Here is a 13735-nt window from a genome sequence, read left to right on the forward strand (position 1 = left end):
AGTGTGATCCTTCGTGAGCGCACTGGGCATCGATTTAGGACGACATCCTAGCGAGTGATTGAGACGTCGCTCGTGGCCCGCGGGGGGAGCTGGAAGGCGTGGGGAGAGAGGATGAAACGATTGGCCTCAACATGTCGGCAAGGTTGCCGGCCAGGCGGACGAGTATTTGGGCGTTCCAGGCATGGGCTTTGATTACTTCAGCAATGACTGCAATATGACTGGTCTGCGCGCATGGCATCCATAAAGATTGGGAGAGGCTTAGTGATGTTCCCAGTATGCTCATCTCCGAACCTGTACAGCATGCAATAAATCTGGCTACCATAAATCTGGCGGCCATAGGGATGGGGGAGGCCGAGGAAGCACGTTTTGGTCCCCAGCCTGAGCAAATCCGTCAGCTTTTGGGTGCCCGCGATGGACCGAATCGAGCCCATGGCCAGTCTTCCAAGGAGGATTGAATTGAGCGGCTCCCCTCGAAAGGTAGCGCGCAATTGGTTGCAGTCAGACTTGTTAGTTGACCGTTTCATCAGATTGGTATTGAACATGGACGGCAGCTCTCACGGGAAATTCGAAGCGAGATCCAACTGTATGGCCGGATGTTCCAGGCCACGACGCAGATGAGCTGGCCTTCTATCCAAAGCATCGCCCGCGAGTTTGCCACAACTATTGCAACTCTGGTGCCCGAAATCTATGCCGAGATAGAAGGTATTGCAGGAGGTGCGGGTGTGGACGTCCTAGACGTGGTTGCTATAAATGCCAGATCGGACATTGCCCATGGACTGTTCTCAGACGGCTGCTCCAGCCTTGGTTGGGACCGCAAACATCAGGGCGTGCTGCTTGCGCAGAATTGGGATTGGACAACTGAGATGCAGAAGAATGTCGTGCTCATGTCCATCACACAACCTGACAAACCAAAAATTTGGATGGTGCCAGAAGTAAGCTTCCTTTCTCCGGCCGTCCGAGCAAAGGTCTGACGCCATCAGGCTGGCATGGTTGGGAAGATAGGTTTCAATTCTGCTTCCGTTGGCACATGCTTGAATTCGATTCGAGCAAAGCCGGTTGATACCTCGAAGCTCCCCGTCCATGTTGCTCTGCGTGTGTGCCTGAACAGTCGAAGCAGGGCAGAGGCTATTCAACGCCTCACGATCCTTGGAAGCATTGCATCGGCTCAGCACATCCTGCTAGCAGACCCTGCTGGACCAGTTTCCTTGGAACTTACGCCACTTGGCGACACACACATCTATCCTGATAGCCAGGGCATTGTCTGCCACACGAACCATCTCGTTAGCAATGGAAATTGTCTCGAACGTCCATGGGCGGATTCACCATTCCGAATGACGAGAATGCAGGAACTGCTCCAGCAACTGGTGAGCAGTGACACGCCTGTTGATGGAGCACGCCTACGGGAGCATGTTTTCTCGGACACACTCAACGCGCCATACGGCATTTGTCGTCAAGACGACCCGGCAATGCCTCCGGAAAGACAAAGTAGCACACTCTTCTGCATAGTGATAAGACTGGGAGTCAGCACGCCTTTTGCGGAGCTGATCTGGGGTCAACCAGTCAAATGTGTAGATACCAAGGTCATGCGCATGCCTTGGTGATAAGCCGTAAGACTAAGCTGCAAAACCGCTTGATGTGCTCCGAGATTCATCCAGACAGCCGTCGCTCTTCATTGGGACAACCTGAACGGATACCTCCGTATATCTCATGCAATCACCGACGTTCGAAGCGGGGCTACCATGTTTGAAGTCGTGGCGGTAGCGAACACCTCTTGTGGGTGTTAGCTAGAAGATTCAGTAGAGAGGATATCTCTGCAACACGAAATACTGCCATCGCGCGTGGAAGCATGCTTGTGGCGAAATTGAAAGGCATCGGACTGCTGTCGACTCAGGATGTAGTCTTCCACATTCGCTCTTCGTTGTGATATGTAAGACTAGGCTTGCAAAGATCCGGTCGAGCTCGAATTGCTCGATATTGAGTGACCAGGTGACGTCGACGGATTGGAGGATTCGCCAGAGGAGTTCTTGTGTAACGTTTCCGTCCAAGACCTAAGACCCGAACCCAGCGCCAAAATCAGGGCAGTGACAGCAATCGTGGTGGCGCTGGCGTCCTCGTCCGGGGTGGAGTTTGCGGTTGCAAAGTCTTTCCATCAACTATCTACGCTCCTCGTTGAGCACCTCACCCAGCCGGAAAGGTTTTGACAGCCTCGGATTCCTTCTCTGTCATGATCGCCGGCACCGAATGACGATGGCGAACGACGTACTCGGGCCGATGTTGTCAACTATCGAAAAGACTTCCGTGGAGACATCTTTGGTCAGGCTAGAGGAAGGAAACGCCAGCACGAATGTCGAAAACTTCGACAGGATGAGACGTATCTCACTGCTGGACATGATGCACGTGCTCGTTTAGGTCCAGCCTTTACGGCCAGACAATCCATTCGGAATGGCGACTTCCTGATTGAGTCAGATGGAGTCCGATCAGAGGTGGTCAGGAACTCGCGAGCATTCTGTTCGCTGGCTAGCGAGGCGAGGAATGGCGACGTGGTAATACCTGGCTGGGATCTTTGTTTTTGGGTCACTATTTGCGAGGCTGTCCCATGGCTTGCCAGATACCGCCATACCCGAGGTGTGGGCTTGTGACGAAGTGAGAAAAGCATCGGACCAACGCCGACATTCAGGACAACTGTGCGAGGACTGCGAGCAGGGTCCCCCACGTGTACCTCGCATGCAGGGACCATTGCTAAGCAGAGATTTTCTTTGGTCCAGAGGTCGGTGAAAAGAAGAGAACGAGTTGGGTGCTGGTCTTTCGTAAAGTCGACAAAGGTGACGTTGACCCCCCACGTGCCACTGAATGAGGTTTTAGTGGTTTAAGGCCCTTATGGGAATGGAAGTAGCGCCTCAGGTATGAACAGGCTTTAACGGGCTTATGGGGGACGCTAATTTCTGCAGCCTACGGGCCCCACCGAAACCTTGCATTCCACTGCACTAAGAGGCTCGTAACTGTAAACCTAGCTTCGTGCTCTTCCCTTGCTCCTTCTGCACTACGTATCGATGGGTCGGCTCTCGTAGTATCCAAGACGAAGCTGAGGAGCACGCCCTGCTATTCGGCATCCACTTCATTGCGAGTGCAGCGACGTCCAACCTCGTGCTGGTCTGCTCGAAGCGAGTGGCAGACTTGGGTCCAACAGGACCTGTTTAGTCTGTCACCGGGTGAAGCATAAGACGCCTCATCCCCAACGCGCGCAAAGGGATCCTTGAAGCCATCAACCTCAGGCAAGTTCTCACATTTGATCATTTCTGCACAAGTCAAGATGCTTTCATCCGCTGTTCTGCTCCTGGCTGCCGGCCACTTGGCCGCTGCTGTGCCTGCCGCATCCTCTTTTTATGCTTCTCGTCCTGCCGTCTCAACGGTCGAGCCTTCCCTCACGGCCATACAGTCCGCTGAAGCCACAGTCAAGCCAGTGACTCCAGTGAGCAATGTCGAAGGTGCTTCCTTCAAGCGGTTCTACCAGGTCTGGCTGGAGAACATTGACTACCAGTCTGCCATGGGAGACCCAAACATGGCGTGGCTCGCATCTCAGGGCATTACCTTGAGCAACTACTTCGCGACCACTCACCCGTCCGAGCCCAACTACTGCGCCGCGGCCGGTGGTGACAACTTTGGCATGGACAACGACGACTTCAACGTCGTCCCCGCCAACGTCTCGACCATCGTGGACCTGCTCGACACCAAGAACATCTCTTGGGCCGAGTACCAGGAGGACCTCCCGTACGCAGGCTTCTTGGGCTTCAACTACTCCAACCAAAAGACCTACGCCAACGACTACGTCCGAAAGCACAACCCTCTGATCTTCTACGAGTCCATCACCAACAACTCCACTCGGGTCCGCCAGATCAAGGGCTTCACCGACTTCGAGACAGACCTCAAGAACCAGGAACTGCCTCAATGGGCTTTCTTCACCCCTAACATGACCAACGACGCCCACGACACCAACATCACCTTCGGTTCCAAGTGGGAGCGCAGCTTCATGGCTCCTCTCCTCAACAACTCATACTTCATGAACGACACCGTGGTCCTGTTGACCTTTGACGAGAACGAGACCTACGGCATTGCCAACAAGGTCTTCGCCATCCTCCTCGGCGGTGCTATCCCTGAGAAGCTCAAGGGAACCGTCGACAACACCTACTACAACCACTACTCGACCATCGCCACCGTCTCTGAGAACTGGGGTCTCCCCTCCCTCGGCCGATGGGACTGCAACGCCAACGTCTTTGACATTGTCTCCAGCAAGACCGGAAAGGTCAACGCCGCCCTCAACTTCAACGACAAGAGCGTCTACTTCAACCAGTCTTACCCCGGTCCTCTGTCCGATGAGCTCTACTCCGATGTCTGGCCAATCCCAACCAACTCCTCCACCTGCGCAAACGGCCGTGGTGTCTTGCCATCCATTGTCAAGACGTACGCTGGCCAGAAGGCTTCTTTCAACTACACCAGCCCATACCCATATGATGCTCTGACTGGTCTTGACGTGCCATCGCAGTAGGGGACATGATTGCCGCAGGACAAGTTGTAACACACTTGGTGCTTCGGGATTTTGTGAGAGTATCCAGATTCCAATTGTAGTAGTGGTTAATAGTTGAGTGCGACAGAATTAGAATAGCCAAAAGTAATTGTTATAGCCTTATTGAAACCTGCATTTCGATTATTTCTCATCGCTCTGCATTACGCATGATTCGTGGTCGTTGCCCTTCCACGAACGTCGAGGTCCGTTCCTTGATTGACGCATACTTGACATTACTACAGACACATGTCACTTGAAGAAGTGCTCAATTTCTCCATTGGTACATTGGGTTATATTGGCTCGTGCAGAATATGTTTTGTTTACAATTCATGTTGGGAGAGTTTGGATGATGTTCATTTCAAGGATATGTCAATTGCCCTTTGTCCGCTCCAAACGCCCAGATAATGCTTATCGGTTATGCTAATAATAATACTGCTTGTCCAATCCTGTCCACGTCTCCTATGCCGTCACTACCAGGTACTCATAGTAGATGCAATGAGCTGAACAGCCTCACCACACCCATAGCACATCCTGCCGCCGCGCCTCCAACAACGACCATCTGAGCACCTGATTTCAGGCTGCTGCGCACAGAGCTCCCGCCCCTCCAACCGTCCGTCACACCAGTCTTGACGTATCCAAATGCGAATAACGCCAGGACCATCACGCTGATGCTCCAGATAAGACCTTCTGTGACGTTGGATGTGAAGAAGTATGGGATAAGTGGCACAAACCCGCCCATGAAGTAGCCAGTGGCGATTGTCAAGGCACAAATTACGGCACGGCTAGCCGCAGGCTCTGGTGTGCCATGCTGGAAGCGCATGAGGAAATCAACCACCATTTCGGGGCTGTTGGATGTGATCAATTGGTGTGTAAAGTCCTTCAACGTGGACGGAGGGAGGTGGTAGGGCGCAAAGACGTCCGTGACTTCGGAAGAGAGGTTGCTGCTGACGTCTAGGACTTTGGATCGTGTTGATCGCAGAGTGGCTTTGTAGGAATCTTCTTCACTCTTCGCTCCCAAGTAGCCTCCTAGACCCATAGAGATGGCTCCTGCAATGAGCTCGGCGAGACCGCCCAACACGACGACTTTGGTGTCTCCGAGCGCCGACAGGCCTGCTGTCAACGCAAATGGCACGGTAAGACCGTCTGAGAGCCCGATGATAGCGTCTGAGACGATTCGAGCATTGACGGGCCTGTGTTCGTTCTCTACCAGAGGTAGACCAACTTCGCATACTGTCTCCGCCGACGTCTGGCTGCTTGTTTCTGAGGATGATTCTTCTGATATTTTCGAGAGTGGCTTTCTTTGTGCCTCTTTCTCTGGGTCTCGTGGGAGCGAAGAGTACTTGGTAGGCTTGAAGAAGTTGACCATGGCAGCCATGGCGTTGGCGTCCTCGTAACTGTCGTTGAACATGTTGTTGATGTTGGAGGAGCTTGTTTGCTTTGGAGCTGTGTTAAGTAGGCTAATGTCTGAGAAGATTTCTGTCATTGAGGACTTTTCAGAGAGAAAGAGACGTGAGGACACGAGGGGAGGATACACTATTCGAAAACATTTCCTTGAAGAACCTGTTCAAGCCGGTTAGCCGTCCCGTTGGTTGTGCATCCTCGCTTCTGGTGGACAAGATGTAACTCAATTCCATGCATGCCCTTGGGAACGATAGCTTGCCAGGAAGCTTTGCACGAAGTCTGCAAAATACTCGTATGCAGGGCAAGGATTTGCCTTCGGAAGATGGCCGCAAGACGTTGTGGGATTGTCCACAATCCGCAACAGCATCAATGTCTTCAATCAAGGCCTGTAAACAAGCAACGTGCACTCTTGTGTTCAGGTGGGATGCGAACAGAAAAAAAGTTGGGCTGGGAACTATTGTGCAGTAGCGTAGGTACCTTGGTGCAGGGCCTCGGGAAATGCAGAAGAGGACAGGAACGACAGGTCGCACATGCAGCGTGACGATCAGTGTCGCCTTTGCCCCGCTGGAGTTTATGCAACACCAGAGCACGTGTGGGATAAGCAAGAATTGTATAGGCATTGATTGGAAGGAGCAGTATGCCTGGGAGCGTGGGTGGCACTCGGTGCAGAGTTTAAACAAGCATAGTTAAGCATGAACCCACTAAGCTTCCCCCGCCGCCAAGTCCCCTAACCCATACACCTAAACCGTTAAAGTCTATAGGGCTCTTAGGGGTCCTTCTAGCCTACAACGCTAGGGCCTACGAAGGAAGGACCCTTGCGTTGAATGACTGCCGTGGCTGCAGATAAAGGGCCCACAGAAGCTATCGAACGTCTTTCCTATTCCATCAGCTGCATGGTCTTTAGCTTTGCAGCATGCATATGCACCTCCACCCGCTTTGAAGTCTTGAAAGATGCTTTCCAAGTCCCATATGCAGAACACGTTCCCTACTATACGTCGAAGTGACGAAAATGGTTATGCTGTATACAGAAGGTAGGCTGGAGAATCCTTCGAATATCCCTCGGACTCTCCTGCCTCGCTTGGATTCCGGGAACAACGTGTCGCAGCAGGTGCGAAAGATTGGCTGTCCATGTATGCAAGCCTGAATTCGCAAACTTCAGAAGGTTTCTCGGCATCGACGATGGCGAGAAACGTTCGGCACACACACCGTCTGACTGACTGCGATGGTCGGAGAGCAATGAAGCAGCTGAAGCATATAATGTAGAAACAACAGGTGAGTTCGCTTCACCCTCCCTCGTTGTTCTTCCGAAGCAGACAGCAGCTCGTCAATCGTTTTGCAAGATGGCTCCTATTCTCAAGTCGTCGCTGGCCCTGGCTGCCATTCTTTCCTCTGCTGTCGCCGTTCCAGTCAAGCGTAGCTTGTCATGGGGCGACCTGAGCTCCAAGATCACCCATGTCGTTTACCTGATGATGGAGAACCACTCCTTCGACAACATCGCTGGATACTGGGACTTCCGTGACGACATTGATGGTCTTCGCAACATCGAGTACTGCAACGAGTTCACCAACCCCAACTGGACCATCTACAATGAGCCCATCATGATCTGTGCCAGCCCTTACGAGGATGAAGTTCCTCTCACGGATCCCGACCACAATTTCGCGGGAACCAGCTACGAGATCTACCGCAAGTGGCAGCCGACCAGCAGCGACACCCCAGACATGTCTGGCTTCATCGAGAGGCAGTCCGAGAAGTACAATGCCACTCCAGGTGACAGTGCCTTCGTCATCAAGGGGTACAACCCGACCAAGGGCAGCACGCTCTCCACCTTGGCTCAAAACTATGCTTTCTTCGATACCTACCATGCCGAGCACCCGGGACCTACCAACCCCAACCGTATGTTCGCTACGTCCGGCTCAACCTGCGGATACGTCGACAACACCGCCACTCAAGCCACCGGCTGGTTCGCCAACGTCACCGGAACCAACTGTTCCACTTCCGTCTTCGAAGCCCTCGACAAGAAGAACATCTCGTGGAAGAACTACTACGAGAGCGACATCATCGACTCTTACATCTACGAGTGGGTCCAGGAGAACTCAATGGAGAAGATCGTCCACGCCGACGAGTTCTTCTCGGACATCGCCAACGGCACCCTCCCTCAATTCTCCTACATTAACCCCGAATGCTGCCAAATCGACTCCATGCACCCTCTCAGCAACATGGCGGCCGGTGAGCTTCTCATCAAGCACATCTATGATGCCATCAGAGGTTCCCAATACTGGGAAAATACGTAAGTTTGCCCTATCACACTCGCCGATCATCAAATAACCTTCCATTCTAGCCTCTTCATCCTCAACTTCGACGAGCACGGTGGTTTCGCTGATCACGTCCCACCCCCAACTGGCATTCCCCCTCCCGAGGATGGCATCACATTCTCTGGTCTCTCTGATGGCCACAATGTCACCTACGGCTTTGACCGTCTCGGTGTTCGAGTGCCATCCTTACTCATCTCGCCATGGATCCCAGCCAACACTCTCATCCATAACGAAGGTACTAGCTACGAATCCACCTCCGCCTACACACACACCTCGATGCTGCATTTCTTGCAAGAGCTATGGGGTCTTGAGGGCTTCAACAACCGTGTCCAATGGGCCAAGACCTTCGAGTACATCTTCTCGGACACCATGCAAGCTGGTGGTGGCGTGGAGAAGCTCCCCAGCCCCATCTGGCAAGGAGGTTCAAATGAGCCTCAGCCCGAGGGATTCTACCTGCTCAACCAACCTTACAGCTACTACGCCGCTTTGGACTCATAGATGAGGCAGTCCGTCGGTGGTGAGGAGTGGAAGTTATAATAGCCTTGTATGTGTGTATGTCCCTGCAGGTTGACAAGCGAAACGATCAACAGGGGCAAAGCATAAATCAAGGTGCATGAACGTTACGCTAGTACATATATGAAGTGTCTCTGTGGTCCCATGGAACAGATATCGATGCTCTATAGCCATTGGTTAGATAGTGAAACAGCCACAATGGTGAAATAAGAAAAGTCTTTGCGTCATGGATCTGATGTTCCCGGACATCGCGTGCTCGGCATGTTCCTTTTCGATCGGATGTTTATTCTGAACAAAAGGTTGACTGCGTAAACGTGGGCATGAAGGACTTTTAAAATCGAAGATGGTGGTTCATTTGGTGGTCCTATCTTGTGTGCAGGGTCGTTTTCGCCTGGAAGAAGCGCCAATGCCAGTACCAGTGCTCGGCCACCACTCGCCCGGCAACGCCCAGCGTCCATCGACAGGCCGAAAAGCACCGGTGACTGGTGACTGGAGGGCTAGTCAAGAATCTTCTGCAGTCCTGGCCACTGCCAGTAACGGCGGAGGAGGTCGGAAACCACCAGTGACTCTAGGGGTAAGTTTCAAGCATCTCATGCAGCCCTAGCCAGGGCCGATGTGCCAAGGTCAAAGCCGTACGATCGGCTCTATCCTCCTGGACCATACCTAGCTCTCAAGCTTCTGCAGCTCCCGTGGCCCCATGCCCATGCCATACCTGTCAGACATGCGTGACATGCACATGCTCGGTCCTGATCCGTATGCAACCCCATCTGCATGCCCGAACACGATACAGTAGTTGCAGGAGAAGATCTGCCCCCCCCCCATAGGCGCCGTGGGACTTCCCGAGCATCCCCCAAAGGTATCCGAGCACATGCAGAATGTTCCGTAGCACGGCAACGATAACAGTCAACCCCCATGCCCGGCATACATCGCTGATCATGAGTCCTGCCGAGGGCCGACCAGACCAGACCAGAGCATCGACATTCCCTCACTCAGGTACTCACCCCTATCGTCGATACGGGTTCCGTCTATCCCTTTCTTGAGCGAAACCTTGCCCACCTATGATGTCCTACCTTTGGCCCTACGGATTCACTCTCGCCCACACGTCCGACCCTCCGAGCACAGCACTGATCGACCCAGCCACACCGACCGGCACGGGACCCAACGGCACCCACCCGACCACCGCTCCGGGGATGAGCAGATCGCAGGAATCAGCCACAATCTGTTTGAACAGCGCCTGCCGCCTATTCGCTCGCAAATCATGAGCAATGGACGTCGATTTCGGCTGGACGACGACAGTCGTGCTCTCTTTGCCGCCGGATTTGACGGTGATAGTCGCCTGACTAGCTTTCGTTTTCTCGTTCTCGACAGGGCTGCTATTGGTACCATTGGCGTGTGCTGGTGAGGTCGATGAGAATTGTAGCACGAACAGCTCGTACACGCTGAGCACGACGGACACGGCGAGCGAGTAGAACCAGAATTTTAGGGCTTCGATTTGTATTGTTGGTGCCCAGGATGTCTTGGTGATTTGCATGGCGTCGGTCTGGTATGGTATGTCAGCAGCTTGGTTCAGCTATGTAATCGACTGCCTGGGCGGAGGGGCAGACAACAGCACATAACATCGGAGGTACAGTGAGTGACATGCTGTGGTGCTGTACTTACCAGGGTAAACATCTCCAGAAACAGGTACATGCCGAGCAGCGAGAACTTGGCGACAGTTAAGACGACCTTGATGTTGTCAACATCGGAAGGTGGCTTGGAGACTGAGCCAAGCACGAGGTATGTTTGGTATTGATTGTATGCTGCGGTCCAGGAGTCGATCCATTTGAACAGTCGGAAATAGCGGCGAGCTGCCGGCAAAGTCAGCCAGATGACCGCAAATTCATCGCGCCAGCGTCACTCCATCGATGTGGAGGGCTGCAGGAACAGCACTTGAGCAGGGAATCACAGGACAAGGAATGCCCGGGCTGTTGAGTCGATGCATGAGCTGGAACTTACCGAGGTTCGTCTGCTCTTTGGCAGTCTTCCACTGTAAAGCCTCCTTGGGCGTCGATGCCACAGCATTCTCGGCCACCTGCGAGAACGACTGGATGAACTTGAGCGTCTTCTCGATACCGGCTATACCTCGTCAGAATTCTCGTCAGTGCAGCTATTGGTGACAGCGCTCAGACACCTCGCCAAGCTGCAGGGTTTGACTCACCGGCTTCGTTCGCGTATCTCGACAGGGAGTGCAGCATCTTTGCGTATTTTACCTTGATTGGATACTGATGGCTACACACTTGGCAAAGTGCAACTGCTTTTGTGATACCTATATCCAGCCGTGTTTGGTGTACATACCCTTGAACGCGTGGTCGTCAGGCGTCGTGTTGTTGCTCGTCGGCAATAGTCCGCAATATCCGCACGAAAGCGTGGGCAGCCGATGACGCCATAAGGTTGCCAACCACCTTGTCGCCACCCCCACCTTGTCGCCAATTTTATGAATTCGCATATTGTTGTAGCAAAGGGTAGCCACTTATGCATCCTGACGATGGAGAGTCTATAACTTTGTATGGGGATTGCCTATGAACCTACCGAGTTGGCCATATCGTAGATAATATCTCTGCTAGGCAGTGCGCTTAATAACACTGCCGTATCTTCCTCCGTGTACCCCCTACCCTATATGACTTCGATCGTATCCTAAATACGCTTTTCATCTTGCTTTTTGAGTCTCTTTGATACGGCTCGCTCCTCGTCCTCTAGCACGTGTTTCCTGATAGTTGAAAGCTTAGTTGACAGTACTTGATAGGCGCTAGAGACCTCGTAGTAGGCTCTATTTAGTTGTCGTATAATAGCCTTGCTAGATCGACTTAATCTTGCCGCTAGTTCCTTATTTATCTTGCTATACTCGTGCGTATCTCGTGGGGGGCAACTATGAGGTCGTTTAGGAGGCAAGATCTCTAGCGTAGTGTGTCGATATTGTGAAACTTAAGGTATATCGAGTACTTTTCTGACGTTGATAGGCTAAAGGCCACTACGGCGCCAACCCGCATTGATATATTAAGTTGTTATACCTAATTCCCGTGTAAGTTAATATAGTAGATTGAATTAAGCACGATTTACTTACGTATCGCCCGCGATAATATAGCTCTTGAGGTGTTTTAAGTAGAATGCCTTTAGCTGACTAAATAGCCCTAAATCGCACGGTTAATAGAGATAAGAGGTGTAAGGTAAGAGATAAATCAATAGAATTTGATTTATAATATACTTTACGATAAATACCCCTATAGTATAACTACCGTAGCTATTAAGGATAAGTATTCGCTAGTAAGAGGTGTTGTCTTTATGACGTCCTCGTCGAGACTATAGGATGAATACTATCGTCAACCACTCGAGCGTATAGTCGTTATTAGTCTAGCCCTTCTTTGTGAAGCCCTAATACTAGTTAGGGCACTCGTTTAACGGTGGGAACTAATAATTAGGTAGTTAATAGTGTAATTTACCGCGGTGAATAATAAGAGGCCGTATCGTATCGCCAACGGTAAAGATCGCCTCTATAATCGAAACGTAACTCGTAGATCCACTAGTAATTGATATCGGAGGTCCTATACGTCGATCAAAGACTATAGACTCTTTCTATGAGTGACTCATTTGAAAGCCGATCTCGTCTATATTCTAGAGGTCCTCCGGACGTACATTATAGCGTGAAATAGTCTCGTTAAGGTACTGAAACTAGCCCTCGAGTATACTAGGGATAGCCGCTATTATACGGCTCTATTCGAAAGACCTATTACGACCACGCTTGAGATCAGGATATCGATTCAAGAATCTTGAAATCTAGTTCTTGCCGAGGCGCGCATTAGGCTCTCTTTGACGCGCCAGTGCCTACGCGACAATAGATAATTAGGTAGTATTAACGAGCGAGTATTATAGCTAAGAGTCCTTTATATATTGATATAAGACCTCCTCTTGTATCCTTAATAACTTAGCATTTTTTTGCTCTTCCAAACCGCGTGGTACGCGACCATCGCGCCTATCACGGATCGTCGATCGTAGTGTGGTTGTACACTTTGCGGCTTGCGATACGTTGCGGAAACGGCCTTCCTGAAAGAGGTCAAGGGCCCGTGATGCCCTATCTATCTTAAATAGAGAGACGGCGAGGGCAATTGGTTGATATATATGAGAGTTTAGTTGACAGGTGGGTAGGAAGGACATCAAAATGCGATTGGCGACAAGGTGGGGGTGGCGGCAAGGTGGTTGGCAACCTTACAAGGCTGACCTAGACACAAATCGCACTCACCTCATTCTGTTCTTCCTTACCTATTCAGCAAGTCCGCACAATCACAATCACAATCACGTCGTGCTGGTATTCCCGCACAGAACTTGCGAGAACTGATCCAACAGCTTTTCGGTCAAGTCCAATTGGCTCGTAGTCTGTGACAACCTATCGGCAGGCCTGTTCAATCAAGCTCTACCTCTAGAGACAGATACGTGTGTGTGAAGACATTATGAATTTTCTAATGGTATATGTATTGGTACAGGTGAAACAATTGCTAAGCTATGAGCATGCTAAGTTGACAGGCTTTTGTTTCTGAGCGCGAAAAGGCAGTAAAAGCACAAAATTCAAAAAACGAATGGCTGGCAGTCTGATATGGTACAGGTTTTCTCTCCCTTCTCTCCCTTCCTCGGTGCGTCGTTTAGACGACGATGGCATCGAAGCTGGTGAATTGGGCACCGCTGGGAGCAGCAACGCACTGGTTCTTCTCGACGGTGATTGGCTTGGTGACGCACTTGTCGTCGTTCATGTAGAGGTTGATCTTCCAGCTCTGGAGAGGGCTGCAAGCAGTTGGGTTGACGGAGACGGAGTTGAAGGCCTGTACACCTGGCTGACCACCGCTGAGGGGCTGGCAGTACTTGTTGACCGGCTTGTCGGTGTATGGGCCGCTGGCGGGCTGGAACTTCTGAGGAGCACCCG

General features: G+C 51.7%; 5 protein-coding genes across 5 annotated transcripts; 3 read left to right on the forward strand and 2 right to left on the reverse strand.

The window, feature by feature from the left end:
- Window positions 1-429: 429 nt before the first annotated feature.
- Window positions 430-1601, forward strand: EDD37DRAFT_655405 (putative acyl-CoA:6-aminopenicillanic-acid-acyltransferase; the record flags this gene model as incomplete). The annotated part of the gene is made up of 3 exons (XM_062818759.1): window positions 430-477; window positions 528-932; window positions 981-1601. The coding sequence occupies 3 exons, from the start codon at window positions 430-432 to the stop codon at window positions 1599-1601; spliced, it is 1074 nt and encodes a 357-aa protein (XP_062675287.1).
- A 1447-nt stretch (window positions 1602-3048) lies between these two features.
- EDD37DRAFT_616847 (acid phosphatase) lies at window positions 3049-4853 on the forward strand. The gene has a single exon (XM_062815691.1). The coding sequence runs from the start codon at window positions 3311-3313 to the stop codon at window positions 4541-4543; it is 1233 nt and encodes a 410-aa protein (XP_062675288.1). The 5' UTR covers window positions 3049-3310; the 3' UTR covers window positions 4544-4853.
- Window positions 4854-4936: 83 nt separating this feature from the next.
- Window positions 4937-6374, reverse strand: EDD37DRAFT_616849 (VIT family-domain-containing protein). The gene has a single exon (XM_062815692.1). It carries the CDS (start codon window positions 6042-6044, stop codon window positions 5043-5045), a length of 1002 nt encoding a protein of 333 aa, XP_062675289.1. The 5' UTR covers window positions 6045-6374; the 3' UTR covers window positions 4937-5042.
- A 500-nt stretch (window positions 6375-6874) lies between these two features.
- Window positions 6875-8881, forward strand: EDD37DRAFT_616851 (phospholipase C). The gene is made up of 2 exons (XM_062815693.1): window positions 6875-8249; window positions 8301-8881. Exons 1-2 carry the CDS (start codon window positions 7303-7305, stop codon window positions 8770-8772), a joined length of 1419 nt encoding a protein of 472 aa, XP_062675290.1. The 5' UTR covers window positions 6875-7302; the 3' UTR covers window positions 8773-8881.
- A 984-nt stretch (window positions 8882-9865) lies between these two features.
- EDD37DRAFT_645159 (peroxisomal biogenesis factor 11) lies at window positions 9866-11021 on the reverse strand (the record flags this gene model as incomplete). Its single annotated transcript, XM_062817607.1, has 4 exons — window positions 9866-10327; window positions 10447-10634; window positions 10783-10902; window positions 10985-11021. The coding sequence occupies 4 exons, from the start codon at window positions 11019-11021 to the stop codon at window positions 9866-9868; spliced, it is 807 nt and encodes a 268-aa protein (XP_062675291.1).
- Between the last annotated feature and the right edge of the window lie 2714 nt (window positions 11022-13735).

This window comes from Exophiala viscosa, assembly GCF_022695815.1.
Source record: "Exophiala viscosa unplaced genomic scaffold EDD37scaffold_1, whole genome shotgun sequence".
Classification (NCBI taxonomy): Eukaryota; Fungi; Ascomycota; class Eurotiomycetes; order Chaetothyriales; family Herpotrichiellaceae; genus Exophiala; species Exophiala viscosa.